Source organism: Saccharomyces kudriavzevii (assembly GCF_947243775.1).
Source record: "Saccharomyces kudriavzevii IFO 1802 strain IFO1802 genome assembly, chromosome: 6".
NCBI lineage: Eukaryota > Fungi > Ascomycota > Saccharomycetes > Saccharomycetales > Saccharomycetaceae > Saccharomyces > Saccharomyces kudriavzevii.
In genome coordinates this window covers 218107-244716 of record NC_079277.1, presented here as the reverse complement: position 1 = coordinate 244716, position 26610 = coordinate 218107, and the positions used below count along the sequence as shown (strand labels likewise).

The 26610-nt window shown below is 41.6% G+C and overlaps 16 protein-coding genes and 1 non-coding gene across 17 annotated transcripts; 12 read left to right on the top strand and 5 right to left on the bottom strand.

Moving 5' to 3' along the window:
• Positions 1-10: 10 nt before the first annotated feature.
• IRC6 (Irc6p) lies at positions 11-871 on the top strand (the record flags this gene model as incomplete). The annotated part of the gene is made up of 1 exon (XM_056227725.1): positions 11-871. One exon carries the CDS (start codon positions 11-13, stop codon positions 869-871), a length of 861 nt encoding a protein of 286 aa, XP_056087518.1.
• A 42-nt stretch (positions 872-913) lies between these two features.
• KEG1 (Keg1p) lies at positions 914-1516 on the bottom strand (the record flags this gene model as incomplete). Its single annotated transcript, XM_056227724.1, has 1 exon — positions 914-1516. The coding sequence occupies one exon, from the start codon at positions 1514-1516 to the stop codon at positions 914-916; it is 603 nt and encodes a 200-aa protein (XP_056087517.1).
• Positions 1517-1712: 196 nt separating this feature from the next.
• ERJ5 (Erj5p) lies at positions 1713-2600 on the top strand (the record flags this gene model as incomplete). Its single annotated transcript, XM_056227723.1, has 1 exon — positions 1713-2600. One exon carries the CDS (start codon positions 1713-1715, stop codon positions 2598-2600), a length of 888 nt encoding a protein of 295 aa, XP_056087516.1.
• Positions 2601-2732: 132 nt separating this feature from the next.
• On the bottom strand, positions 2733-5720 carry SAP155 (Sap155p; the record flags this gene model as incomplete). The annotated part of the gene is made up of 1 exon (XM_056227722.1): positions 2733-5720. The coding sequence occupies one exon, from the start codon at positions 5718-5720 to the stop codon at positions 2733-2735; it is 2988 nt and encodes a 995-aa protein (XP_056087515.1).
• A 682-nt stretch (positions 5721-6402) lies between these two features.
• OSW7 (Osw7p) lies at positions 6403-7917 on the top strand (the record flags this gene model as incomplete). Its single annotated transcript, XM_056227721.1, has 1 exon — positions 6403-7917. The coding sequence occupies one exon, from the start codon at positions 6403-6405 to the stop codon at positions 7915-7917; it is 1515 nt and encodes a 504-aa protein (XP_056087514.1).
• A 60-nt stretch (positions 7918-7977) lies between these two features.
• IRC5 (putative ATPase) lies at positions 7978-10497 on the bottom strand (the record flags this gene model as incomplete). Its single annotated transcript, XM_056227720.1, has 1 exon — positions 7978-10497. The coding sequence occupies one exon, from the start codon at positions 10495-10497 to the stop codon at positions 7978-7980; it is 2520 nt and encodes an 839-aa protein (XP_056087513.1).
• A 236-nt stretch (positions 10498-10733) lies between these two features.
• On the top strand, positions 10734-12413 carry RSC8 (Rsc8p; the record flags this gene model as incomplete). Its single annotated transcript, XM_056227719.1, has 1 exon — positions 10734-12413. One exon carries the CDS (start codon positions 10734-10736, stop codon positions 12411-12413), a length of 1680 nt encoding a protein of 559 aa, XP_056087512.1.
• A 129-nt stretch (positions 12414-12542) lies between these two features.
• On the bottom strand, positions 12543-12890 carry CDC26 (anaphase promoting complex subunit CDC26; the record flags this gene model as incomplete). The annotated part of the gene is made up of 1 exon (XM_056227718.1): positions 12543-12890. One exon carries the CDS (start codon positions 12888-12890, stop codon positions 12543-12545), a length of 348 nt encoding a protein of 115 aa, XP_056087511.1.
• A 193-nt stretch (positions 12891-13083) lies between these two features.
• Positions 13084-13156, top strand: Skdi_6.trna10K. The gene has a single exon. It is a non-coding gene; the product is annotated as a tRNA-Lys (tRNA).
• A 213-nt stretch (positions 13157-13369) lies between these two features.
• On the top strand, positions 13370-13639 carry SKDI06G1050 (uncharacterized protein; the record flags this gene model as incomplete). The annotated part of the gene is made up of 1 exon (XM_056227717.1): positions 13370-13639. One exon carries the CDS (start codon positions 13370-13372, stop codon positions 13637-13639), a length of 270 nt encoding a protein of 89 aa, XP_056087510.1.
• Positions 13640-13851: 212 nt separating this feature from the next.
• On the top strand, positions 13852-14802 carry PHO4 (phosphate-sensing transcription factor PHO4; the record flags this gene model as incomplete). Its single annotated transcript, XM_056227716.1, has 1 exon — positions 13852-14802. One exon carries the CDS (start codon positions 13852-13854, stop codon positions 14800-14802), a length of 951 nt encoding a protein of 316 aa, XP_056087509.1.
• A 226-nt stretch (positions 14803-15028) lies between these two features.
• On the top strand, positions 15029-15466 carry QCR6 (ubiquinol--cytochrome-c reductase subunit 6; the record flags this gene model as incomplete). The annotated part of the gene is made up of 1 exon (XM_056227713.1): positions 15029-15466. One exon carries the CDS (start codon positions 15029-15031, stop codon positions 15464-15466), a length of 438 nt encoding a protein of 145 aa, XP_056087508.1.
• Positions 15467-16274: 808 nt separating this feature from the next.
• RPL29 (60S ribosomal protein eL29) lies at positions 16275-16454 on the top strand (the record flags this gene model as incomplete). The annotated part of the gene is made up of 1 exon (XM_056227712.1): positions 16275-16454. The coding sequence occupies one exon, from the start codon at positions 16275-16277 to the stop codon at positions 16452-16454; it is 180 nt and encodes a 59-aa protein (XP_056087507.1).
• A 280-nt stretch (positions 16455-16734) lies between these two features.
• Positions 16735-17571, top strand: RRT5 (Rrt5p; the record flags this gene model as incomplete). Its single annotated transcript, XM_056227711.1, has 1 exon — positions 16735-17571. One exon carries the CDS (start codon positions 16735-16737, stop codon positions 17569-17571), a length of 837 nt encoding a protein of 278 aa, XP_056087506.1.
• Positions 17572-18275: 704 nt separating this feature from the next.
• RPL2A (60S ribosomal protein uL2) lies at positions 18276-19171 on the top strand (the record flags this gene model as incomplete). Its single annotated transcript, XM_056227710.1, has 2 exons — positions 18276-18279; positions 18411-19171. The coding sequence occupies 2 exons, from the start codon at positions 18276-18278 to the stop codon at positions 19169-19171; spliced, it is 765 nt and encodes a 254-aa protein (XP_056087505.1).
• A 389-nt stretch (positions 19172-19560) lies between these two features.
• SMC2 (condensin subunit SMC2) lies at positions 19561-23073 on the top strand (the record flags this gene model as incomplete). Its single annotated transcript, XM_056227709.1, has 1 exon — positions 19561-23073. One exon carries the CDS (start codon positions 19561-19563, stop codon positions 23071-23073), a length of 3513 nt encoding a protein of 1170 aa, XP_056087504.1.
• Positions 23074-23256: 183 nt separating this feature from the next.
• MET10 (sulfite reductase subunit alpha) lies at positions 23257-26364 on the bottom strand (the record flags this gene model as incomplete). The annotated part of the gene is made up of 1 exon (XM_056227708.1): positions 23257-26364. One exon carries the CDS (start codon positions 26362-26364, stop codon positions 23257-23259), a length of 3108 nt encoding a protein of 1035 aa, XP_056087503.1.
• Positions 26365-26610: the final 246 nt, after the last annotated feature.

Sequence of the window (26610 nt, the reverse complement as noted above, 5' to 3'; positions counted from 1 at the left end):
ATGTATGTGTATGTATATGTGTACGTTTTATGACATTTTAAGTTTACTCATTCGTATCGCAATTTTGAAAGCCAAGAAAAATGCAGGGACCATCGAGAAGAGAAAGGTAAAAGACACTAAGGTAGATAGTATAATAAGAAATACCCAGCCTGTAATGGAAGAGCATCACTATCCACAGAACAAAATACTGGTGCTGTCACACCACTCACACGACTCCTTCAAAACGCAGCTTTTGAAAGACTTATTCCATTGTAATACCACTAGTGCCAGCATTGTAAAGGATCAAACTTGGGGGAATAAATACTACAGGACGTGCGTTGACCTTTACATAGATTTCTTCAAAGACCTACCGGAATGGATAGAAGAATTTATCATGCCAGAATGTGAGCCACTTAGGAATGTTGTGGCAGGAATAATCATAATACTGGACAACAGATTAATAAAACCGCAGGAGCTTCTGAACCTATTCAAGGGGGCCGTCCATGAAAATACATTCATTGTGCTAGTCAATGTTAATGAAGAAGTACCACAAGATGAAATAGACGAACTGAATGAAATATGGAGCAATGTTTTCACGAACATTGTCGAATTTATAAATTGGACTAGGTCAAAACCAACTATTAATCATAATGAATATGGGGAGAAATTGGGACTTTATAGAATACAGGAAATCATAGACACGCATGGCTGGTTGAATTGTGAGCTTCAACCGATAACCACGACGAAAGAAGAGACACCTAGAGATATGCCACTCGAGCAAATAATCACGAATCTACAAAGTGCGAGATCAAAATACAAGTCTATGAAGGACAATAGCGAAGCTGACGCTTTTGCAAGTGAAGTGGCTGATGAACTATCCAAATATTTATGAGTATATATATATATATGTATAAAATGTGTGAGTGTCGACAACTTACTTAGATAATAGTTTTTTGTATGCAGTTAATAGTATAGGGAAGTATGCTAGTAAAACTGCCCTATTAATTATATCCAAGGTCGGAGTAGAATGATAGTTTTTGACTTGAATGTTCAGTATTAGTAATGCGAATTCACTCAAGTACAGAATCGGCAACGTGATAAATGTATTAGCCCTCCAAACTAATGTCCTTTCCTTCACACCTTTACGTTTGAAAAGCTTGCACCAATGACAGTATGCTTGTGATAGAGACAAGCAGATGATGAAACTGGAATATGATGCATTTTTCAGAACCAATGCGTGCTCATAATCGTCATAGAAATGGATCACTCTGACTAGGTAGATAAAATTTAGGTCCTTCAAAAAAGTTCTTGAATATAAACCATTCCTGAATCCATAAAATTTGAGCAGCCAAAGCGTTTCCACGACGCTCGAGCAAAGAACCAAATATATTAGGAATTCGTGAATCCCTCCCGGTAAGAACCGAGACCCCACCAAGGGCATCAGTATCAACCACCTTGCCAATAACGCCGCATACAAAAAGCTCGTGGATAGTTGATAGTACTGATATAGCTTATGTACCAAGCGAATACTACCCATTTTCAAATACTGTTCTATGCGTCTAGTTGAATACTCTGTTCACGTCGTATTGGCTCCACCCCCCATTTGTAAGTAATCATGTTAATTTTTTATATTCAAAATAAATACTGACAGAAAAAAAGTGAGATCTTAAAATTAACACGTAGCAAAAACATTGAGACGAAATAAAAATCTTGGCGATAAAGTCATCAAGGGAATGAACGGCTATTGGAAACCAGCACTGGCGGTTCTGGGACTGGTATCCCTGGTATATGCCTTCACCACTATCGAAACAGAGATTTTCCAATTGCAAAATGAAATAAGTACCAAGTATGGCCCAGAAATGGACTTTTACAAGTTTTTAAAATTGGATAAACTACAGAAATCCAGCACAAAGGAGATTACCAAGAATTTAAGGAAGTTGTCCAAGAAGTACCACCCGGACAAGAATCCCAAGTATCGTAAATTATATGAACGATTGAATTTAGCTACCCAAATTCTCTCCAATAGTTCCAATCGTAAAATCTATGATTATTATTTACAAAATGGGTTCCCTAATTATGATTTCCACAAAGGTGGATTTTACTTTACTAGGGTGAAGCCTAAGACATGGTTTATATTGGCTTTTATTTGGATAATCATCAACATTGCACAGTATATTGTTTCCATTATACAGTATCGTTCTCAAAGGTCAAGAATTGAAAATTTTATCAGCCAATGTAAGCAGCAAGACGATTCTAACGGATTAGGAGTCAAACGGTTAACGTTCAAGCAGCACGAAGAAGACAAGGGGAAGGATTTGGTAGTAAAGTTCAGTGACGTCTACGTTATAGAGCCTGACGGAAATGAAACACTTATTTCGCCGGATACCTTGGACAAACCTTCAATAAAGAGTTGCTTGTTCTGGAGGATACCGACTTCAATTTGGAACATTACATTGGGTAGGTTTTTTAGTACTACCGCTGAAGAAGAGATAACAAAAGACATCAAAAAGAATGATGGAGACCAAGTGAAGAAAGGAAACAAAGTGAAAAAAAACTCTGTGAAGAAAAGCCAAAAGAAAATGGAGTTGCCTAACGGTAAAGTAATCTATTCACGTAAGTAAAATGTAAGGAAAAGTATTTACATTATCTCGATGAATGTATGAATGAATGAATAGAAAAACTACACAGTACTTATACATATAAAGAAATAAATATATATACATACAAATTGGAGAAAAGTACAAAACAATGTATCATTCATGATCACAATCATTATCATTATCAGCATTTTCATCATAATTACGAGTATTGTCATTGTCATTATCATTATTATCGTTATTACTATTGTTATGGTTGTTGTTATTATTAATATTAGTATTAGTATTGTTGCTTTTGTCGTCTGGTGGTCCCAATATGAAAACTCCATTTTCCATATTCTTGTTATCAACGTCTTCTTGAGCCCTATTGATTAGCATCTCTCTTAACTTGTTGTGCAAATCAGATTCTGTGGATAAAGACAATTGTTCCTCTAAAGATTCAACGTTAATCAATTGGCCACCACCATTAGTTCCGCTTTCATTCCCAATCTCTGAATCAAACATTTCATTGTCATGATTTCCATCTCCATTGGAAGTTAATACCGTGCTATCATCAGGCAGTTGGGGAATGATATTACCGTTACCATCATCAATGTAGCTTCCACCGCCAAGAATCTTTGAGTACATCATTCTTGTTTCGTTCAGTACTTCTTCAGAGTAGTACTGCCACTCCTCGGCCTGTAAAATTTCTTGAATATCAGGCGAGATCAATTCCACTTTGTAAAGTTTGGAAAACTTGACTACTTCCTCAGCGATCAAAACAATATGGCCCATATACCCCAAATTCATTTTCCTCAGTTCATAAAATTTATAAGAGTCCTGATAGCCTTTCAGTATGAAATCCGTAGTTATCTTGAAATTGAAATTGGAATCTTCGATAACAGGAGTAAATTTATAAGCATTAGTTCCTTCTTCATTAGGGATGATAATCTCAGTCATAAATTGGTATGAGCTCTTTAAGTTGAATAGAGACAGAACCAGAAATGAATTATAAGAAAAATCCATCCTACCATTAAAGATCTGTTGAATTATATCGAATATAACATTATGCCAAAAATTGTTCCAAGGATGTGTTAAAAACAGTTCCATTATCTTGGAAACAATTCGAGTATCGTACAGTTTGATTTTGAACAAATCCCCCACAGTCGGGTTGTTCCTTAATTTTGTATTTTGGTTCATGTTGATGTATGGAATTTCAAAGCTTTCATCTATTTCATCGCCGTAATCGCTTTCATCAGCGTTATCATTATTGTCATTATTATTAGTATTAGTATTAGTATTTATTAAGTCGTCACTGGTGTTATGCGTTGGAGAGTGCTTTGCCTTGAGCTGTTCCTTTTCTTCGATACTTAAATCGTTCAATGCGTCTTGTAAATGATGGGATAGTTGGCCTCTTACTTTGTCTCTCCTTTTAGCAATTCTCTCAGCCCTTTTGGAATTCATTAACCCCATGTTGGAGCAATGAAGCAATTCAGCAATTAATTCTACAACCTTAAACCTTTCAAACCCTAAAGGTTTGAACTTTTCGTGTAGCTGGTTTTCATGTAAGGAAATGTTGGGATCGTTTTCAATGTCTAAAATGATCTGGAAAAAATCCGACAGATGGTCGGAAAATTCACGGAGAAGATAACCCAAATATATTGGATCTCTATTTGAAGGTGGATGTGTCTTGATAGTGGTTGTTAAAAGATTGACTTGGTCATAATCCGAATTGTTCTTCCTTATCAGTTCAATAACGATCGAAACTGTGGTATTTAATGCGGCGCCCCTTTGGTTGATCATAATATCGACTAATTTTGCGATGGATTCAGGAGATGCCAACTGTCTAGTTAAAGAATTTGGTCCAATTGAAATATCATCCAGGGGCGCATTGGCGGAAATAGCAATCAGAGCCTTTAAGAAGTCACCTACACAGGCCTGGACGTCTGCCGATGACTCCTTGTTATTTAGAAAGCTCAAACACTTGCTGATTAGGTTTTGGTCGTATACCAGTTCGACTATTCCCGTGGGCGACTCGATCTTATCTGTGGATATTATCTTTAGGAAAAAGTCCATTAATAATGAAATATCCACATGTTTTAACATATTATCCACAAAGTTCTTCTCTGTTCGAATGAAATTCAAGTATTGATCCTGCCTCGTTAACAGCAGATTTTGATTTATCTTCAAGAATATCGGTACCAAGGGGGAATTTTCGGAATTAAAGTTCGACTGATTGATAATAGACCAAATTTTGTTTAGGTACGATTGGTTTTTCACTAACGATTCACTAATCAACCATATATCTAAAGAAAATATTTCAGATATTATAGTGGCCTTCGTCAAATAAACAGATTCATCGCTGTCGTTCGCATCATCCTCGTTGTCATCGTTGTCGAACGAAGGACTCCCGCGTTTTCGTCTCTTATTGTTGCTGCTGTCATTATCATCCTCTCTTTCCTCCTCTTGTTCCGTGTCAGACTCCACGTAGACGTCTTCTTGTGAGCTATCGTCAAGCTGTTGTTGTTCTTGGTAGTCTATCAGATTGTTGAGGTCTACCGTGGTGGCAGTCTGGATCTTCGAAATGCATTCCATCAGTTGGTCAACTAGGTACTCCATGTTATTTACTTTTTTATTGGTTTTCCTATCAAAGAAAAACCCAAAACAAATGAAATCGAGCAGCGTCTTGTTTTGTCTTGATAGTTCATTCAGCAGCTCCGTCTCAACAAGCATCCTTTCAATGAAGGAGTCGTCCAAGCTCCTTGTGGTGACCATCATGGGAGCAGTGGCGCTGCTAATGTCCTCCTCATCCAAATCTGTTTTGGACGTCGACCCAGAAGAGAACGATGTGGAAGAAGAATCGTTAGAGTTCATGCTCCTTTCTTCTTCCTCCTTCTCATAGCGTTCTTGCTGCTCGTCCTTCTCAAATCTCTTTTTTTGATCGCCACCTGCTCCCTTTACTTCATCGCTATGGCTATACTCCTCCGGAATAGAATCCAGGGAGTCATTCGTACCTCGCTGCTGAACGTTATTGAAGATAGCGGGTATGGCTTTCCCAACGCTCGGATTTATCCTCTCCAGTTCGTGCAGTACATGGAAATACTCGTCTAGAATCTTATTAATATTAGAATGATTTAGATTCTGTCCAAATGGCCAGAATGACATCTTGCGGATCTGTTTTCTCTTTCTTTTTCTCTATAGAAAACTGCTGATCCAAAATCAATGAAAATGGGGATAGTAGAGACTGTAGTCTAGGGAAGTAATGCTTATATTTTAATCGGATTAAAGTAGAATCAAAATGAAGTGAAATGAAATGATAAAAAAAGAAGAAGGAAAAAAAGGATTGTTCGCTCAAATCCACTATCTAAATGTAGTGCCTCAGTCTTTTAACCGCTGCTTGGAGGAAAATACTGAGTCCAATTGCCAAAGAATGCCTTTCTTCTGGTCGTCTTGCACCGTATTAGACCACGATACTGTTGGTTTTGGTTCTAATTGGCCACTGAAAATTATTCTTTTTTCTTTTTTTTTAGAGAAAGGGATAACCGAAAATGACCTAATTTTATCTTATCAGACCTAGCCGAGCATTTTATTTATAGATATGTACCCTTATCTAATTCATTTTTTACCCTAATGCCTTTGTTGTCAGTTTAGCCCTTTTAAGCCACAATAGAAATACCATTCAGGAAAAATTACATAATGATGCTTGAGATGAGACCTATATCGCACCAAAGTGTGATTTTTGCTTCATAGAGGACCCCTTCCTGCTGCTATTGCCTTTTGTGATTGTTCTACTGATTAGTTTGTCTTTTCGTTAGGGGAGAACGGTGGTAGTTCTTTGCTAAATAACATGAAAGCTGTTTTCAAAGTGATGGCTTCTTTACTGGCTTGTATTTTTACTTTACGGTACCTAGTTTGCCAGCAAAGTGGTCTAGGAAGCTTTCCCATGGACTTACAGCCCATGTGCCAGTATACTGAGTTTTCTGTGGGGTCGTTGCTCCATCATAAGTTACTTGAGGGTTCGCCGGTCGCAGATTATTTGGTTGAGAAGTACTCGCAATCGATAAGACCGTTGGTCCAGACGTATCCTGAGTCAGTGTTGGGTAAGGTCATGGGTCATTTGTACCGATTCTGGCACAAGGTTGCTTCCTTTTTGAAGTTGAAGCAACTATGTTGTTCGCTGCATTCCAAGTTGGGACCCTTGTTAAATCATTTAAGGATTGCTTGGTACTATCTGAAGCCGTACACAGACAATGTGAAAAATGTTCTAGAGAGCCCGTTCAACTCTTCTACGAGTTGGATGAAGTATGGCTCCTTCGATGCCGGTGATCCACACAGTAAACCCATTTTTGAGACGGACTCGGAGACTGAAGATGATGAGGATGAGGATGAAGAAGAAGATGATGATGAGCAGGCTGACAATGGGGAGGAAAATGACGAGTATGAGCTCGAGAATACGAAGGATGACCGTGGGAACTCGCAGCTTGTCACTGCTGCGATTTTGCAGGACCTATCAAGGGTCATCATTGGTCCCGATGGCTATACAGAGTTGGAAACGTACGAACCTGAATCACTAAAAATGGAATACGAAGCGTGGATCAACGCTATTGATTCAAAAGTTTCCAGAGCCACTGCTTTCTTGAATTCGGAGATAAATTCTATGTTCGAGGCTCGCGTGCAGAATAAATCTGCAGAAGTAGCCAGTAGGCTTGATGATCTAAACAAGACCGTCAGTGAACAATTAAGATTTTTGGACTCAAAGATTAAAGATATTAATTGCACGTCTAAGTTTGACCCCGTGCAAAGTAAAATAAAGTATTTTGACGAATCAGGCGAATTAGAACTGGAAGCTTACATTACCAAATCATCAATTAATTCGATACTGAAAAATTACAAATTGCATCTATCAGAAGCTGAAGAATCGCTCCATCGCTCATTAGACTCTTTCCTTAATCAAATGGCCGCACTGGCGGAATTTGTTCGACTTGAGAACGTCGAAGTCTATGAAGAATGGGGAGATATAATGATAAGTCAATGGTCGCAAAGAATGGCATATATGGACATAAGAAGCCTCCATTTAAAAGATCAGTACGATCTCGAATATATTGATGAAAACCATCTCAACTGGCATAATTTTCTCAAATTAAAGAAAAAGGTTATTTCGGAGAGAGAGCGGCTGAGTAAGCAGGACCTGGATATGACTTTGATACTGGAATCGATTTCAAAATTTAAAACCGTTTTCCAGGACACAAAGGATAATATCCAAAATATCTTTTCACAGAGAATGAGTTCAGCGGATGTTCTATTCAAGAGTCGTGAACTAAAGGAACGCCTAGAAGAACAGTTTATACGACAGGAACGTTAATCGATATGTATGTATATGAATAAATAATTAAATAAGTAATAATGTATGATAGTCTTACAATTAGAGTCCAGATGTGGTTTCGAATAGTCTAACATGGGGTAGGTTTACTACCCTATCAGCCTTGTATGCTTCAAGCGATCTGTCAGTTAGTTCCTTGACTTCCGCATCGGTCAGCTGTCCCTCGGTGATATTCTTTTCATTTCGTCCCTCATTTTTAAACCCGATACTGGATTCTTCACTCATTAAGAGCACAGATAATTCTTGAACCAGGTCTTTATTAGTTACATTGACGCCTATTTTATTTGCCTTCAAAAAAGAACCTTCATTTAATGCCAGTTTTTTCAAATTGTTAAATCTTCCCATTTGAATAACCATTCTTTCCAAATTTCGCTTATTAGCCGCTCTAGTTAATATAACATGCTCAATAGTGTTGTCACAACACAATCTGTATACTATGACCGGTGATTCTTGACCAATACGGTGACACCTGTCCATGGCTTGTAGGTCCACCTGTGGATTCCAATCACTGTCAAACAATACGACTGTATCTGCACCAACTAGGTTGATACCTAGCCCTGCGGCCCTCGTGGATAACAGAAAAATCTTATGTTGATCTTTCGAGTTATTAAATTTTTCTAATTGAGCCTTTCTTGCTTCATTACTCACTGAACCATCAATTCGAAATGTCTCGAACGAATTCAGATCGCACCAGTCTTCAATCAAGTCTAGCATATTAACAAATTGTGAATAAACAAGCACTTTATGCCCTGTAGATATTAACGGCGGAATCAATTTTTGCAAAATCTGCAATTTCCCAGACGTCTTTAAAAGATTCTTTAAACTCAAATCCTCTGGGTGCAAATACGGGAAATAAAATAAATAAGTTGAATCAATTATCTGTCTTAGTTGCATCATCATGTTTTGCAATTTTTTATTTGAAATTTCCGCTTGCAAATTCTCCTTATATAATCTATCCATCTGTAACAAAGTTGAAGAGTTTTTGTTATCTGCGCCTGAAGTTTCACTAGTGGATAGTTTGTAATTGATGAAATCTCTTATGGACCTATTAGAAACGTGGCCGATATGTTCCGTGTTGAGAGTGAAAAAATCCTTGATTAATTCCTTAAACATGGTTTTCTTTAATTTCCCATTTAGCCCAGCTTTGTAGAATTTTTTTTGTGCCAACGTCATTGGACAATTTATAATATACTCTCTCTTTGGCGGTAGAATATTTGCTAAAACGACTTTTTTCAGCCGTCTTAAAAGAAACGGCTTTAAAATTGTGTGCAAATTGGAAATCAAGTTTCTTTGTAGTTCATCATTGATTAGCTTATTCAATGCTTCGGAATTGGAACCGGATCCCAAGTTTAAGCTGTCAAAATCAAACCACTTGTTAAAGATTTCGAAATCGGCAAAAATATCGGGCATTATAAAGTTTAAAAGTGACCATAGTTCAGCTAAATTATTCTGTAAGGGTGTCCCCGTTAATAATAATCTGTTCGGAGTATTAATTTTCTTCAATTCTTTGATCAATCTACAGTTTATGTTTTTCAAACGGTGACCTTCGTCGACGATCAAGAACTTCCAGTTTTGGCTCATGATCAAGTCAGTATCTCTTAGTATGATTTCATATGATGTGACGATGATTCCGGTGTCGCCTTGTTGTTTGAAAAATTTCCTTAGTTTGCTGGAACGCTCCTTGTAGCCATTGGCCCCATAATATTTCAGAACAGGTAAATCTGGAGCGAATTTTGCAAATTCGTTTATCCAATTATCCAGAGTACTTAAGGGAGCAGTTACCAAAAAAGGACCCTTTGTGTCCATTTCATATATGAACGCCAAAAGAGCTATGCTTTGAACAGTCTTACCAAGACCCATTTCATCAGCAAGGATCCCGTTGAGGCCATTCTCATAAAGAGTAATCAGCCAATTAAGGCCTTCTAACTGGTACGGTTTTAAAGTGCAGTTTTTCAACAGGTGAGGCTGCTTTATGGTTTCTGGAGAGGTGTCTGGGATGAAGGTACTCTCATGCTTTTTCTGTCTCTTGAAGAAATCCGTTATGGATTTTTTTTTCGTTTTACGTCTTTTGCTAGATTGTCCTTCACCACTATTATCGCTATTATCTTTTACATTAGAGTTGGCCACTTCATTGGATCTTTGCAGCAGAGTATCCGCAATAATGCCGGAATAGACCTGACTCTGCCTCACGAATTCATTCAATTTCTTCAATTTTGAGGAGACCGTTTTGGTGTCCATTTCAGAGACTTCATCGCTCAGGACACTTTGTTCTGATTTCGTGTTTTTGGCCAATTTATCCACCACCTGGGCCTGGACTGCCTCCGTGTCAGAATCGTCCTCTGAGTCCAGCTCAATATCTTCGTCTGAGTGCACATCGTCTTGCAACCAGACGGGAGCTTCATCATCGTCATCGTCGTTCTTATTGTCGTCGTTTTCATCGTCCGAGTCTAATGTGTCGGCCGTCAAGTCGTTAAGTTCTTTCTCCCTGTAGTTGATGCCATCGCTCATATTTCTGGCTCTAGCTGCCACTCTGGCCCCCACAGCGTCCTCGACAACAGTCATTGGTTTCGCTTTTTCCAGCTGCTCATCTCATCGCCAAATTTGATATTTCGTTTTATTATATCTGCCTATTTTTCTCTGGTATTGGCGTTTCTGTTCCTCACCCGCTCGATAGTGGAAAAGTAGAAAACAAAAAAAACAAGTAAAGTTTCATCAACATTGGATTGCTTGTCAGATTTAGAGAGAAAGGTCAAACAAAAGGCAGAGCAGACACGGAAAGAGGACAAAACGCTAGGGTAATGAGCGACACAGAGAAGGATAAGGACGTCCCCATGGTAGACTCGCAAGAAGCAAGCGAGGAGCCACCTACTACGACCACTAATACTCCATCTTTCCCTCACCTGGTACAGGAACAGTCAAAAGAAGAATCTGCCTCGTTGGGGGCGGAAGTGGCTCATAGGAAGGTGAATTACGAGCAGGAGGCGCAGAAACTAGAGGAGAAGGCGCTGAGATTCCTAGCCAAGCAGACACATCCGGTGATTATCCCGTCATTTGCGTCTTGGTTCGACATTTCGAAGATACACGAGATCGAAAAAAGATCGAATCCGGACTTCTTCAACGACTCATCAAGGTTTAAGACTCCTAAGGCGTATAAGGACACGAGAAATTTCATCATCAACACGTACCGTCTTTCACCATATGAGTATTTGACTATTACCGCCGTGAGAAGGAACGTGGCCATGGATGTGGCCTCCATAGTGAAGATCCACGCATTTTTAGAAAAATGGGGGTTGATCAATTACCAGATCGACCCTAGAACCAAGCCCAGTCTTATTGGGCCGAGTTTCACGGGCCACTTTCAAGTGGTGCTGGACACTCCGCAAGGTTTAAAGCCATTCCTTCCAGAGAACGTGATCAAACAGGAAGCGGGGGGCGAAGCGGAAGGCGAAGCGGAAGCGGTGGTCAAGAAAGAGTTCCCAGTGAATTTATCGATCAAGAAGAACGTTTACGATTCGGCGCAGGACTTCAATGCATTACAAGACGAGAGTAAAAACTCCAGGCAGATCCATAAGGTTTATGTTTGCCATACATGTGGCAACGAGTCGATCAATGTACGCTATCACAATTTACGTGCGCGGGACACCAATTTGTGTTCCCGTTGCTTCCAAGAAGGACATTTCGGTGCCAACTTTCAATCTTCAGATTTCATCAGGTTGGAAAATGGCGGAAGTGCGATCAAAAAAAACTGGTCTGACCAAGAGCTGCTTCTGTTGTTGGAAGGTATCGAAATGTATGAAGACCAGTGGGAAAAGATTGCTGACCACGTGGGGGGGCACAAGCGCATAGAAGACTGTATCGAGGAGTTTTTAAGCTTGCCCATCGAGGACAGCTATATTCATGAAGTAGTCGGTTCGCAACTGAACGGTAAGGGCGGTGATAGGCATGACGGTGGTGTGTCTGGGTCGAAGCTGATGGAGTGCGTGAATGACGCTGTGCAGGCGTTGTTGCAGGGCAACGACAAGTTGGATAAGGTCTCTGACAGGTCGAGGGAGATCTCAAAGAAGTACATCGAAGAGAGCCAGGTGATAATCCAGGAGTTGGTAACGTTGACCATGGAAAAGTTGGAGGGCAAGTTCACCAAATTGTGCGATCTGGAGACGCAACTGGAGGTGGAAAAACTGAAATACGTGAAGGAATCGGAGAAAATGCTGAACGACCGACTATCGCTGAGCAAGCAGATTACCGACCTTAACAAGTCGCTGGAGGAGCTGAACGTGTCGAAGAAGCTGGTGCTGATTTCGGAGCAAGTCGACTCGGGCATACAACTAGTAGAGAAGGACCAAGAGGGCGGCCAAGAAGATGGCAGCACGGCCACGGGACACGGCGTGAAGCGTGTGGGCAAGCAGGACGAGGAGGCGGGCGAGGGCGACTCTATTGCGCAGTTGCAGCCCCAGGTGTACAAGCCTTGGTCGTTGTAAAGGAAGAAAAAACCCAAAAATAAAATAAAATCAAATCAAATCAAACTACAAAGTGTACTATTTTCTTATTTATAACGTATATAAAACCAAAGAAAAAAGAAAGAGAAAGAGTTATAGCGGAGACGGATGCTACTCCTCGCGGATGTAGAAGGGGTTGTCGTTTGCATTCGACGTTTCGTGAGCGGTATTGTTTTCGGCGGACAGATGCAGGGAACTGAGGATTCTGTTGTGGGCGGCGGACGCCGTTTTATCGTTGCAAGAGGACATGTCATCGTCGTCGTCGTCGTCGTCGTCTATATTTTGTGAAACGTCTTGGAGATCGGCATGGGAGCGCAGCGAGCTGCCGCTTTGGCCTTGGAAGTACTTTGTCTTTTCGATATTCAGCTGCTGCTTGAGTTTCTGCTCGTTGAGGTCGTCGATCAGGGAGGACACATCGTCGTGGCTGAGCTGCAAAGCGGTGGGGGCTCTCCTGATCATTTAAGTGTAGCGAGTTCGACCTCTAAGTGTGTCTCTTCAGGGCGTTCATCTTGCGTGGGCAGCGCTTATAGATCAACTTGGACAGGTTACTTTTGTGCAATGATGAGAAGGGGACCAGGACAAGCGGGAAGGAGGGCGCGGGAATCTGTACGGTGTGGCGCCATTTTCGCTTCCGTTTGAACAAGATTAATATGCCTTGTTGGCGCAATCGGTAGCGCGTATGACTCTTAATCATAAGGTTAGGGGTTCGAGCCCCCTACAGGGCTACTCATCAATCAATCTTCTCCGAATGGTATATTTTTTTTTTTTCGGTTTTTTAATCTGTTCCGTTGACTCGGCTCATATATAGCAGAACTAGGTTTATATAAGTACGAGATATGACTATACGTGCTATTTAGATCGGGAAAAGCCTTTGCCTGAGACGGCCGCCCAGGGTTCGCCCTTCCAGGCGTATGAAGCGCAGCCAGTCCTTGACGCCCATGAGCACAAGCGACAAAACAAAGCTTTGCAGCAGCGGCATGAGCAACACATCGCGAACGACAACTTTCGTAATCACTGCCCACTTGCTTGGGACGGACGACGAGGGTGCGAGTTCCCTGTGCAATGCCTTCTTGAACACCTTCTCGAACCTCAGATCCGGAATATTCAGATGCCTGTTGGGAGTTGGCGCCAACGGTACGTTCATTTCCAGGGTACCACAGTTTTTCCTGCTGTCTTGCCTTGCCTTGCCTTGCCTTGTATGTGTGTAGAGTGTTTTCTGGCTCTTTTTTTTTTCGCTTTCTCGCTTCTCTCTTACATTACGGCAGGCGAAAGGCTGACCCGGCCGCTCGCGCGGAATATTGGGCAAAAGAGTCTTGGCTACAGAAAAATGTATATAACGAGGAAAGAAGTCATGGTGCGGAAACAGCAAGAGAAGAGATGAGCCAGGAGAAGAAGACAGAAAAGCACACCACCACAAACCATGGGCCGTACAACTTCTGGCGGAATACACGGGTTCGTAGACGACCTGGAGCTCAAGAGCAGCATCCTTGATAAAGTCGGAGACTTTATCACGGTAAACACGAAACGGCATGATGAGCGCGAGGACCTGAATGAACAAAACGACGAGCTGGACAACCAAGAGAACCGCGACGGGGACGCAAATGAGAACGAACAAGATGAGCTCGCATTAGACGATCTGGACCGCGCTTTTGAGCTGGTCGAAGGCATGGACATGGACTGGATGATGTCCTCGCATGCACACCACTCTTCGGCCACCACCGCTACGATCAAGCCGCGGCTCTTATACTCGCCGCTAATTCACACGCAGAACGCCGTTCCCGTAACCATTTCGCCCAACTTGGTGGCCACCACCACCTCCACCACCACGGGCACCAATACATCTACTTCAACCTCCGCCAACAAAATCACCAAAAACAAGAGCAATAGCAGTCCGTACTTGAACAAGCGCAGAGGCAAGGCCGGGCCGGATTCGGCCACTTCGCTGTTCGAACTGCCCGACAGCGTTATCCCAACTCCGAATCCGAAACCAAAGCAGTATCCGAAGGTGATTCTGCCGTCAAACAGCACCAGGCGCATATCATCTGCAACGACAAAAACGACCAGCAGCAGCAGCGAAGGCGTGGTCGTCGCAAGCGAGTCGCCCGTGATCGCGCCGCACGGTTCCTCGGGGATGCGGCCGCTCAGCAGACGACGGTCGTCGGGCCTGCTCGTGGATGACGACAAGCGCGAATCGCACAAGCACGCGGAGCAGGCGCGGCGCAACCGGCTGGCGGTCGCGCTGCACGAACTGGCGTTTCTCATCCCCGCAGAGTGGAAGCAGCAAAACGTGTCGGCGGCTCCGTCCAAAGCGACCACCGTCGAGGCCGCGTGCCGGTACATCCGTCATCTGCAACGGCACGGAAGCACGTGACCGTGCACCAATGAGACGCGCGCTCCCGCGGGTGTATCGGCCCGGGCGGGACGCCCCTGCGCGTTGCTTGTTATAAGAGGCGCGGTGCTGGAAAGTGCCCACCGGATTTCGAGCCCTGGGGCCCACTCCTTCTAAAGGCAGTATACGTTGGCGCTTATTCACCGCATATAACCCATCATACACACACGCGCAAGCACACACACACACACACACATATATAATAGCAATGGGCGTGTTAGAACTGGTTGGAGACTACTGGGAGCAGCTGAAGGAAACCGTTGTGCCCGTCGTGGCCGCGGCCGAGAACGACGATAACGAGCAGCATGAAAAAGGAGAAGAGGAAGGGGAAGAGGAAGAGGCAAAGGACGGGGGAGATGCCGAGGAGGAAGACGAAGACGAAGATGAAGATGAAGACGACGAGGACGAGGACGAGGAAGCCGTCACTGACCAACTGGAGGATTTGAGGGAGCACTTCAAGAACACAGAGGAGGGTAAGCCGCTGGTACACCACTACGAGGAGTGTGCCGAGCGTGTCAAGACACAGCAGCAGCAACCTGGTTACGAGGACCTCGATCACAAGGAGGACTGTGTGGAGGAGTTCTTCCACTTGCAGCACTATTTGGACTCTGCTACGGCCCCCAGGTTATTCGACAAGTTGAAATAGTCTGCCTATCCGTCATATTCCCCCTCTCCCCCCACCCCATATTCATTATTTATTCTGAGTCTTGTTACTATCTTCCCCCAAACCCCGATCCGTATTTAACCTACTGTATTTAGAAAGCAAATAACATAAAATATAAATAAATAAACAACATAAAGTTAACATTGATATTCTAGAACATGCGCATTTTTGCCGCTAATCTTGGTTGATGTTTCCTGTTTCCTTTCGCATCCGTACATTTCTCCAAGACCCATACAGACACTACTGTGTCTCTTTTTTCCTTTTTTTCTTTTTTTTTCGGGACTGACGGAAAAGGGAAGAGCGCTTTGCCTGGCCGCGCTTCGGAAAAGCCATCCGTTTCCAATTGTCAGTGCAAAAGTCTGAGGTTTCATCTTGCGCTTTGTCATGGTCTCTGGTTGCATGCAATTTTAAGATATTTCAATACTGTATTTCAGGATCCTAGCCGTTAATCGATAACGTTCATCTTTTAACATCCAAGCTCCCCGGAACAACAACACAGTTAGAAAGTACGTACCGCCGTGCCGGCCCTGTCCCCCATTGCAAATGCTGCTGCCCATATCTGAAGTGCACTAGTGCCATTGGAAACCGAAAAACGAAAGTCACCACCAATAGATGGACCTATACCACGTTCCTTTTTTATTCAAATACTTCACCATACTCCTCACCCCTGTTGTCATGCAAGCACTACTCCAGATTGGCGGTCAGCATGCATCGCGCCCCAAGCATCTTTTACTAACCTTTATGGAAAACTCGCAATTGCTGCGTGCGTCCCCGTCGTCTCCGCCAGAAAATGGCTAAGTCTAAGAACCATACCGCTCACAACCAAACCAGAAAGGCCCACAGAAACGGTATCAAGAAGCCAAAGACCTACAAGTACCCTTCTTTGAAAGGTGTTGATCCAAAGTTCAGAAGAAACCACAAGCACGCCCTACACGGTACTGCTAAGGCTTTGGCTGCTGCCAAGAAATAAACTTTTTTTAAGATTATAACACATTAGAAATTTACATATTTTTTTTTGTCTGATTTTGTATAAACATGTCTTCTTATTATCTTAATTGAAGGAAAAATTTATCTTTATACCCGTCACGTTTCGCTTTTCGTTTTTCACCCTTTTTACACGCTTGTGCCACAAGAAAACGTCACAAAATAGCGTGGGAAAAACTAAGATTATATGAAATGAACAACACAATTCATTTTTTGAAACAAACCCTGACGACCCACTACAAGCGTACACACTCGTCACAAACACAATGACAGAACAACCAACCACTGATACTGCCGCTACTCCCGCCGCTGTAACCACAGTTTACATTTCGAACCTGCCCTTCACCGCGAGTGAGCGTGACCTGCACACCTTCCTGAGTGATTACGGCGCCAGCTCGGTGTTGATCCCCACGCAGACTATCCGTAGATTTAGCAAGAAGCACAGTAACAAGCCTCGTAAGCCCCTGGGTATTGCATTTGCCCAATTTGCAAACGACACGTCGGCTTCGAAGGCCATTCAGGACCTAAACGGAACCATTTTCCAAAACCAGAAGCTGTTTTTGAAACTACACGTCCCCTACGAAGCGGAGCCCACTCCAGAGCCAGATGCGAAGAAGCTGAAGGAAAAGAAGAAAGGCAAGAAGACACCAGAGACTGCCGCCGACACGGTTTACTGTCACGATTTGCCCGACGACGTCACTGACAGCGAGATCCGTGAGTTGTTCCAGCTCTACTGTCCCCAAGAGATCTGGATCTACAGATCCAAAGTATACAAGAGGAAGTGCATCCCCTTCGCGCCACACCAGATCACCGCCGCTTTGGTGACTTTACAATCTGAAAAGCCCATCGCGGACATTTGCGACGATGTGGTCAAGACAGCTACTTTGAGGAGTAAACCTGTGACTGTGAAGCCCGCCTACGTCTCCAAGATTCAAGAAATTAAACAGTTGGTCAAGGACAATCTCACAAACGCACGCGATCCACCTCCTCCAGCGGCACCAGCGGAAGTAGCACAGGAAACGCAGGACAATTCCGAGGCCAATGAAGCACCCGTATGTGCGCCTGCTTCTTCTTCAGATCGTCCAGCAGTGGCCGCTGCTTAAAGCTCTATACAAAAAAAAAATAGAATAAGATAAAAACATATATATTCTTTTTATGGCTAAGTAAAAGTTGAAATCTATTTCCTATGTGTCTGTGTTCCTTTTCTATATTTAATTTTTTCTTTGACCGGCCCCAGCACACCTTTTGTGGACGTTTGATTCCATCCGTACACCTTTCAACACCCATTCATGTTGACCGCGATGTTCTTTTGTTGTTGTTTTTCAGAATTCGGTTCCGCTTTGCGTCCCATTCCAAGACCAAAAAAAACAGGAAGGCCTCTGCTGGTACCATCGCATTTCCCTCACTTCACCCTCTACCTTAGAAGGAGTTCCAGACGGAGATCGGTCTATCTCTTTGTAAGTAAACAAACTCTTCTGTCTAGCGGGAAGGCGCGATCTCCCCCCTGGCCTGCCACCTCTGCCAAGCAATGCTCTGCTCCACTGTTGGTGGTTTGGCATCGCTCTGCAGGATCCAATCACTTTGGTGTGGTATGGGAATGGCCAAACAGTATCGCCAACTAGCCATTGCACATGGATGTGGACCCGACCGCTACCATGCATTACACCATTGCGTACACATAATTGAATAAACCATGCCCCCCTCCCTCCCCAGTAACATAACTGCGTATTTTTGTTACTGCGGTCTGCTTATCTTGTTTCCATCTTTTTTTTCTAAGCCAACCAAGAAACCAATAGATCATTAAGCAATGGGTATGTTGAGATTACGCCTTGAGAAGAGTGCGGTTACTGTAGTGCTATAATGCCATTGCACACCACCACTTTGGAAATTTACCATGTATACTAACAGGAATGTGTTTTCTCCCCTACTATTTTTCGTTCAGGTAGAGTTATTCGTAACCAAAGAAAGGGTGCTGGTTCTATCTTCACCTCCCACACCAGATTGAGACAAGGTGCTGCCAAGTTGAGAACTTTGGATTATGCCGAACGTCACGGTTACATCCGTGGTATTGTGAAGCAAATCGTCCACGACTCCGGTAGAGGTGCCCCATTGGCCAAGGTTGTCTTCCGTGACCCATACAAGTACAGATTACGTGAAGAAATCTTCATCGCTAACGAAGGTGTCCACACTGGTCAATTCATCTACGCCGGTAAGAAGGCTTCTTTGAACGTCGGTAACGTCTTGCCATTGGGTTCCGTCCCAGAAGGTACCATTGTTTCCAACGTTGAAGAAAAACCAGGTGACAGAGGTGCTCTAGCCAGAGCTTCTGGTAACTACGTTATCATCATCGGTCACAACCCAGATGAAAACAAGACTAGAGTCAGACTACCATCTGGTGCCAAGAAGGTCATTTCTTCTGACGCTAGAGGTGTCATCGGTGTCATTGCCGGTGGTGGTAGAGTTGACAAACCATTGTTGAAGGCTGGTCGTGCTTTCCACAAGTACAGATTGAAGAGAAACTCCTGGCCAAAGACTCGTGGTGTTGCCATGAATCCAGTTGATCACCCTCACGGTGGTGGTAACCATCAACATATTGGTAAGGCTTCTACTATTTCTAGAGGTGCCGTGTCTGGTCAAAAGGCCGGTTTGATTGCTGCCAGAAGAACTGGTTTGTTACGTGGTTCTCAAAAGACCCAAGATTAGATTGTGTAAAATAGTCATTCTTTAAGCAACATCTAAAAACAACACAAAAAGCCCTCAAAACAAACAACAATACAATATAACATAACACTTATTTTTCAAAGGATATATCTAAATTAGTTTTTGTTCTGTAGTAATAAAATATTTCTTCAAAGTAAATCTTCAACATACTCTTATTAATCCTCTCTGATCATCAATTGTTGACATGTTTTTTTTTTCCTTTCAGTGAATGGCACTAAGCTTTAACGCGTTTATAGTGATTAGCGTGTTTTCCAGTTTCGATGAATGACATTTGAAAGTTTAAAGGTCAACAACAGTAAATAATCACATCATCATCAAGATTTCGAGGCGGGCCAAACACAAAGACAAGTCATTACTACCACTGCTAATCCATGAAGGTGGAGGAATTGATTATTGATGGTTTCAAATCATACGCTACAAGAACAGTCATTACCGACTGGGACCCTCAATTCAATGCTATTACAGGTTTAAATGGGTCTGGTAAATCGAACATTTTGGACGCCATTTGCTTCGTGCTCGGTATTGCATCCATGAGCACTGTGCGGGCATCTAGTTTGCAGGATCTGATATATAAACGTGGCCAAGCTGGCGTTACAAAGGCGAGCGTAACCATTGTTTTCAATAACACCGATAAATTAAACTCTCCAATTGGGTTTACCAACTCACCGCAGATCTCTGTTACGAGACAGGTGGTGCTTGGTGGAACTTCCAAATATCTTATAAATGGCCATAGAGCACCGCAACAGTCCGTTTTGCAGTTATTCCAGTCCGTGCAACTGAACATTAACAATCCAAATTTTTTGATCATGCAAGGTAAAATTACAAAAGTTTTGAACATGAAGCCCTCAGAGATCTTGTCATTGATTGAAGAAGCAGCCGGTACAAAAATGTTCGAAGATCGTAGAGAGAAGGCTGAAAGGACTATGTCCAAGAAGGAAACCAAGCTACAAGAAAGTAGAACTCTTTTAACAGAAGAAATTGAACCTAAACTAGAAAAACTTCGAAACGAAAAGAGAATGTTCCTGGAATTTCAGTCTACACAGACCGACTTGGAAAAGACCGAAAGAATTGTGGCCTCTTATGACTACTATAACATCAAACATAAGCACACATCGATAAGAGAAACCTTGGAAAACGGAGAGGCCCACATGAAGAAGTTGAATGACTTTATTCGGAAGACCAGTGAAGAAATCGAAAGTTTGAACGAAGATATTCGAGAAATAAAACATCAAAAGGAAAAGGAATTACATAAGGAGGGTAGAATTTTCAAATTGGAAGCGCAGGAAAATGGCCTCTTGAATGAAATTTCTCGTTCGAAAACCTCACTGTCTATAAAGATGGAAAATTTAAATGACACTAATGGAAAATTGAAGGCTGTGGAATCGGAAATTGCAAGTGCCTCGGCAAAGCTAAATGAAAAGAAAACGGAATATATCAAGACTGAAGAAGATTATAAGACGGCTCAGGGACAACTCAGTAAACAAAGAGATCTTTACAAAAGGAAAGAAGAATTAGTATCCACATTAACCACCGGTATTTCGTCTACTGGCGCGGCAGATGGTGGTTATAATGCACAATTGATTAAGGCAAAAACTGAGTTGAACGACATCTCCTTGGCGATAAAAAAGTCAAATATGAAAATGGAGCTGTTGAAGAAAGAACTATTAGCTATTGAACCCAAGTTGAAGAACGCTACAATGGATAACGAATTGAATATTAAGCACGTTAAGGACTGCCAAGAAGTTTGTAATAGACTACAAGCACAATTAACAGAATATGGGTTTGATCCATCGCGAATCAAAGATTTAAAGCAAAGAGAAAATGAATTGAAGAGTCGATATTATCAAATATCTAATGACTCTGAATATCTAAAGAGGCGTGTGGCAAACTTGGAGTTTAATTATACGACACCTTATCCCGATTTCAAAGCCAACTTTGTCCATGGTGTGGTGGGTCAGCTTTTTCAGTTAGATTATGACAATATTCGCTATTCTACCGCTTTGCAAACGTGTGCCGGGGGAAGGCTTTTTAATGTTGTTGTTCAAGATTCCCAAACGGCCACTCAGCTTTTAGAAAGAGGACGATTACGCAAGCGTGTGACTATAATACCCCTTGACAAAATTTACGCAAGAACAATAAATCCTCAAGTTCTTGAGTTGGCTAAGACAGTCGCTCCTGGTAAAGTCGAATTGGCTATCAATTTGATAAAATTTGATAAAACTGTCACTAAGGCAATGGAATTCATTTTCGGAAATAGCTTAATTTGCGAAGATCCTGAAACTGCGAAGAAAATTACCTTCCATCCCAAAATTCGCATTAGAAGTATCACCCTTCAGGGTGATGTATATGATCCAGAAGGTACATTATCTGGTGGTAGTAAAAATACCTCTGACTCTTTATTAGTCGATATTCAAAAGTACAACCAAATTCAAAAAAAAATTGGAACTCTTCAAGCTGACCTTAATCATGTCACCGAAGAATTACAGCGGCAATATGCTACTTCACAAAAGACAAAGACTGTTCAAAATGATTTGAGTGTTTCAGTACATAAATTGGATTTGGCTAAGCGTAATCTAGAAGTGAATCCAGCCTCCCAAATAATGGCTAGGAACGAAGAAATTCTAAGAGACATTGGAGAGTGCCAAAATGAAATCAAGGCCAATGAAATGATTTTAGAAAAATGTCAAGAAGAAGTTTCGAGTATTGAAAAAGACATGAAAGAATATGATAACGATAAAGGATCAAAACTAAATGAATTAAAGAAAGAATTGAAGTTGTTGGCCAAAAGCTTGGAAGAGCAAGAATCAGAATCAGAAACCAAATATGACCTGTTCCAAAATTTAGAATTGGAAACAGAACAGTTAAGTTCAGAAGTAGATTCTAATAAAGTGCTACTGCAAAACTATCTAAACTCTATTGACAGTTTAGAATCTGAAAACTCCGAATTGGAAAAGGAAATACGAGGTATAGAAGATAATCTTGCAACGATCCAAACGGAACTGAATGAAGAAAAAAAAAGGTTAATGGATATTGATGATGAAATAACGGAGGTAGAAACATTAATGAAGAAGAAACAGGAAAGGAAAAAGGGCAGTGAATTGGAACTACAAAAATTGATCCACGACTTGAATAAATATAAATCCAATACGAATAATATAGAGAAGAGGATTGAACAGCTGCGACAGAAATACGAATTTCTTGAAGATTTTGATCTAGTGACAAATATTGTTAAACAAAATGAAGGCATTGATTTGGACACCTATAGAGAGAGAAGTAAGCAATTGAATGAGAAGTTTCAGGAGTTAAGAAAAAGGGTTAATCCTAATATTATGAATATGATAGAGAACGTTGAGAAAAAAGAAGTAGCCTTAAAAACGATGATAAAAACAATTGAAAAAGATAAAATGAAAATCCAGGAGACAATATCGAAATTAAACGAATACAAAAGAGAGACCTTGGTCAAAACATGGGAAAAAGTGACACTTGATTTTGGTAACATTTTCGCCGATCTTTTACCAAATTCATTTGCCAAATTGGTTCCATGCAAAGGTAAGGATGTGACGCAAGGTTTAGAGGTTAAAGTGAAGCTTGGTAGTATATGGAAGGATAGTTTGATTGAGCTATCCGGCGGGCAAAGGTCCTTGATTGCTTTGTCGTTGATTATGGCATTGCTACAATTTAGGCCAGCGCCTATGTATATCCTGGATGAAGTTGATGCTGCTCTTGATTTGAGCCATACGCAAAACATAGGTCATCTAATCAAAACAAGATTCAAAGGATCTCAGTTCATCGTCGTTTCCCTCAAAGAGGGCATGTTTTCCAATGCCAACAGGGTCTTTAGGACGAGATTTCAAGATGGTACTTCTGTAGTTAGTATAATGTAATGTAATTAGCTTTTTTAATTCAGCATCTATCAGATAACGAAAAAATCAATTGTAATAATAGTTTAATACTTTTCATTTACTTTTTTAATTTAAAGTTGATATAAATAAATAAAAGGAAAGCTAAAATTAAAAAACGTTGAAAGTTTAATAAATATATAACTTCATGTACCAAGAGGAAAGAGACTAGTAGACTTCTAGAATGTATCTTGAAGCTTCCTTCAACTCTTCAATTGCGGCATCCAAATCAACTTTAACGCCTCTCTCTTTAGCATCTTTGGCCAAAATATCTTGCAAAGCTTGAGTAATATCTGGGACTGGCCAAGTGGGACCACACAAGTAAAATGAACCCTCATTGTCAATAATTGCAGTTTTCAGTTCATCCAAATTCTCTTTGATACGATCTTGAATATAAATCTTTTGAGGTTGATCTCTTGAAAATGCAGCACCGATATGTGTGATGATACCAGCGTCTTTGTAAGCTTCCCATAATTCACCATATAGGTATTCTTCCCTTTTGTGTCTTGAACCTAAGTATAAGAAAACTTCACCAATTTCGTAACCTTGTTGCTTTTGCCATAATTTCTCCTCAACGATTGCCTTGAATGGTGCCAAGCCGGTACCCAAACCACTCATTATAACTGGTTGCTTTGGTGATGGAGGTAATTTCATGACAGATGGTTTAACGCTAACCACCAGTTCTGAACCAATAGCCAGATCTGAGATGTATTTAGAAGCTTGGCCGTATCTCTTTCTGCCCTTGTTATCTATCCAGTCGACAACGACGATCAGCAAATGAACTTCGTTAGGATGAACTCTTTGAGAGGAGGCAATAGAGTATTCTCTTCTCTTTAATGGTTCAATAATGGTAACAAGCTCTTCAAGAGATGGACGAACAGATGGGAATGCTTCGAAGATATCAGCATATGTGTAGTACTCCACATCTTGAAATCTCTTCAAATCAACCGCACCAGCGGGAGTGACCAAATCTTCCAATTTCTTCTTTTCTTCCTCGTTAGTGGCATATGGAATTAGCGACTCGTAAAATCTCTTTGGTGGTCTCCCAAAAACATCCAAATTTTCCACGAATGCTTGTAAAACTGTTCTTGTTTCCAAAAAGTGATGATTGTCCTTGTTGGGCACCAAGACAATATCGAATTCATTTAGGCCATAAGATTGTAAGAACTTTTTAACCAAAGCTTCATTGTTTCTAGCATGAATACCAAGTGCTTCACCGATATCATAAGTCATGCCAGTACCAGAGATGTCAAATTCAATGTGGAAAATATATCTATCATAATCATCTGGTGTTACGCGTCTATTTTCTTTAACTTTCACGACAAAGTTTTTAACAGGTAAATCAGGTCTTAATTGATTTTCAACCTCATATGCTTCTTGAAAGGACAATTTTTTGGCAATGTTAGAGATTCCAGAGGCTTGCGGTAATGGAATTTCTTCAACGGTACTTTGGTTTGGAACAAAGGATGTTTCATTGACAAAGATCGGCAAAGCAGTGAGCTCTTCTTCACCGTCTTTCTTTTCAATGATAATTTCGGAAAAATTGATGTACGCCTCTGATGGAACCTCTTTGATGGAGTCTTTGAAAGCCAGAGTGAGAAACTCAGAGATGGAAGCTGCTGAAATATCGGCGTTTGAATCAATTCCTTTCCAAATGCGGTTTGTAGCTTCAGCGACGTCCAGTTTGAAGGCTAATTTCCAGAACACAGCCTGAATAAATAAGGACAATTTGGATTCATCATTAATGCTCTCAGCATCAATGATAAACAATTTTATGCTTTTCTTTGCAATAGAGATTAAAAATGACTGAGGAATTTCCAGATGCTTCACATAACTTTCCACAGAATTCAGATCTAAATCTTTAGTCGGTTTTTGAGACACTAATACAATAGCACCTTGTTCCACGACGGTAGCGGTTACATCCAAATGTTTTAATAAGCTAGCACTTTCCACGATCGCCAATTTTGTAGAGTCGATATTCGAAGTGATGGTTTGTTCTTCAGAGGTGACGAATTGGGCTTGGAAAGTACCAGCATTCGCGAAGTTATCAAATTTAGTTCTTAGAGACACATATTTCTCATCTTCCAGGGACAAAGTTTTCACCAGTCTGGAAGCTACGTCAATATTGATACTTTTATCGGAAGCCCAATAGATAAACCCTTCACCATATACCAAGTTAGTGTCAAAAGCGAAGCTAGGGATGAATGAAGAAACAATTGATTTAACGGCATTTGGAGACCAAATGAAGTTTGGTTGGTAAATGTACTCAGAAACATTGATTGATGTGCGGCCATGATAGAATAAGGCAGCTGACACCTGAGATCTCAAGAAGGAAGGCGAAGACCCGTCCAAAGTTTGGCCAATGACGACTATTTTTTTGGTAGTAGATGGAACGTGGGTGACAAATTTAGCCACATTGAAAGGTAATGGCACTCTGATGTTGATTAACCCGATTTTGGCATCATTACCGCTGATTACAGAATTGAATAATTCAGATTCTAGGGACCCATAGGTGACGAACACGGTTTCAGCATCTTGAGCACCAAAGTATTGGAAGTTATGTAGTCTCAATCCGGTCAATTCGTTAAACTTATCCAAGACATCGTCAAACGCAGCCCCTGGTGCGATGACCTTGGATAACCTTGCCAAAATGGAGGATTCTGGAGCAGATCCAACCAATGGGACAATGGTCTTCGCGTAGTTTAACCCGTCAAATAAATTGATAGCACCCGAACTATTACTAAAACTGGCAATCGCCAATGCTAGTAAAGCGACACTTTGCACCTCTTTGGTGGAAATTGGAGTTACAACACCATACTTGAGCTTAGAAGCAGCATCCAGCGCCGTGACATAGTCGTTGGTGACAGAGCCGGTGGTGTTGTCATAGTTCAACGCGCCAACGTTTAGAAGAAACTTTCCAGCATGTGGGACGTTTTGTAAGGAGTTTATGAAGTATGGTAGCGCAAACCCTGGGGCAACTATAGCTACAGTATTCTTCAATCCATGAGAAAACCCCAAGGGGGTCAGACCAGCACCAGATCTGACGTCTAGCTCTTGAAAGAAGGTCTTAGCACGTGACTCGTCGCCGCTCTTTTCCGACCATCTCTTCAAATCCTGATGTAATAAATCAGGTTGAGAAAAGGACTTATACGCAAAAATAGAGTCCACGTTATTGAACAGCACGGAGGAGATGGCGGTCACGGGTGTACCGTAGTTGGGCAATGATGTTTCATTTTTGGTCTTGCCAAACGGATTAGTAGCAAACTCAACCGACATTTCGTTATTTGGAAGGTGACCTCGAGAAAAAGCAGTTGAAGAGAACTATGCGCGTCCCATTTAGACGGTAATGTCTCAAAATAGCAGTCGACAGGCCCGAGAACTCTGCTCTTCGTTGCTTATATATAATCATCTGCTCGAAGATGACTATAATTTAGAACGATCGTGAATGAGACTTTTTTTCACGGCACCAAAAAAGCCACACTTGTGGTGAGAAGCGATCACGTGCGTCTGAAATCACGTGCT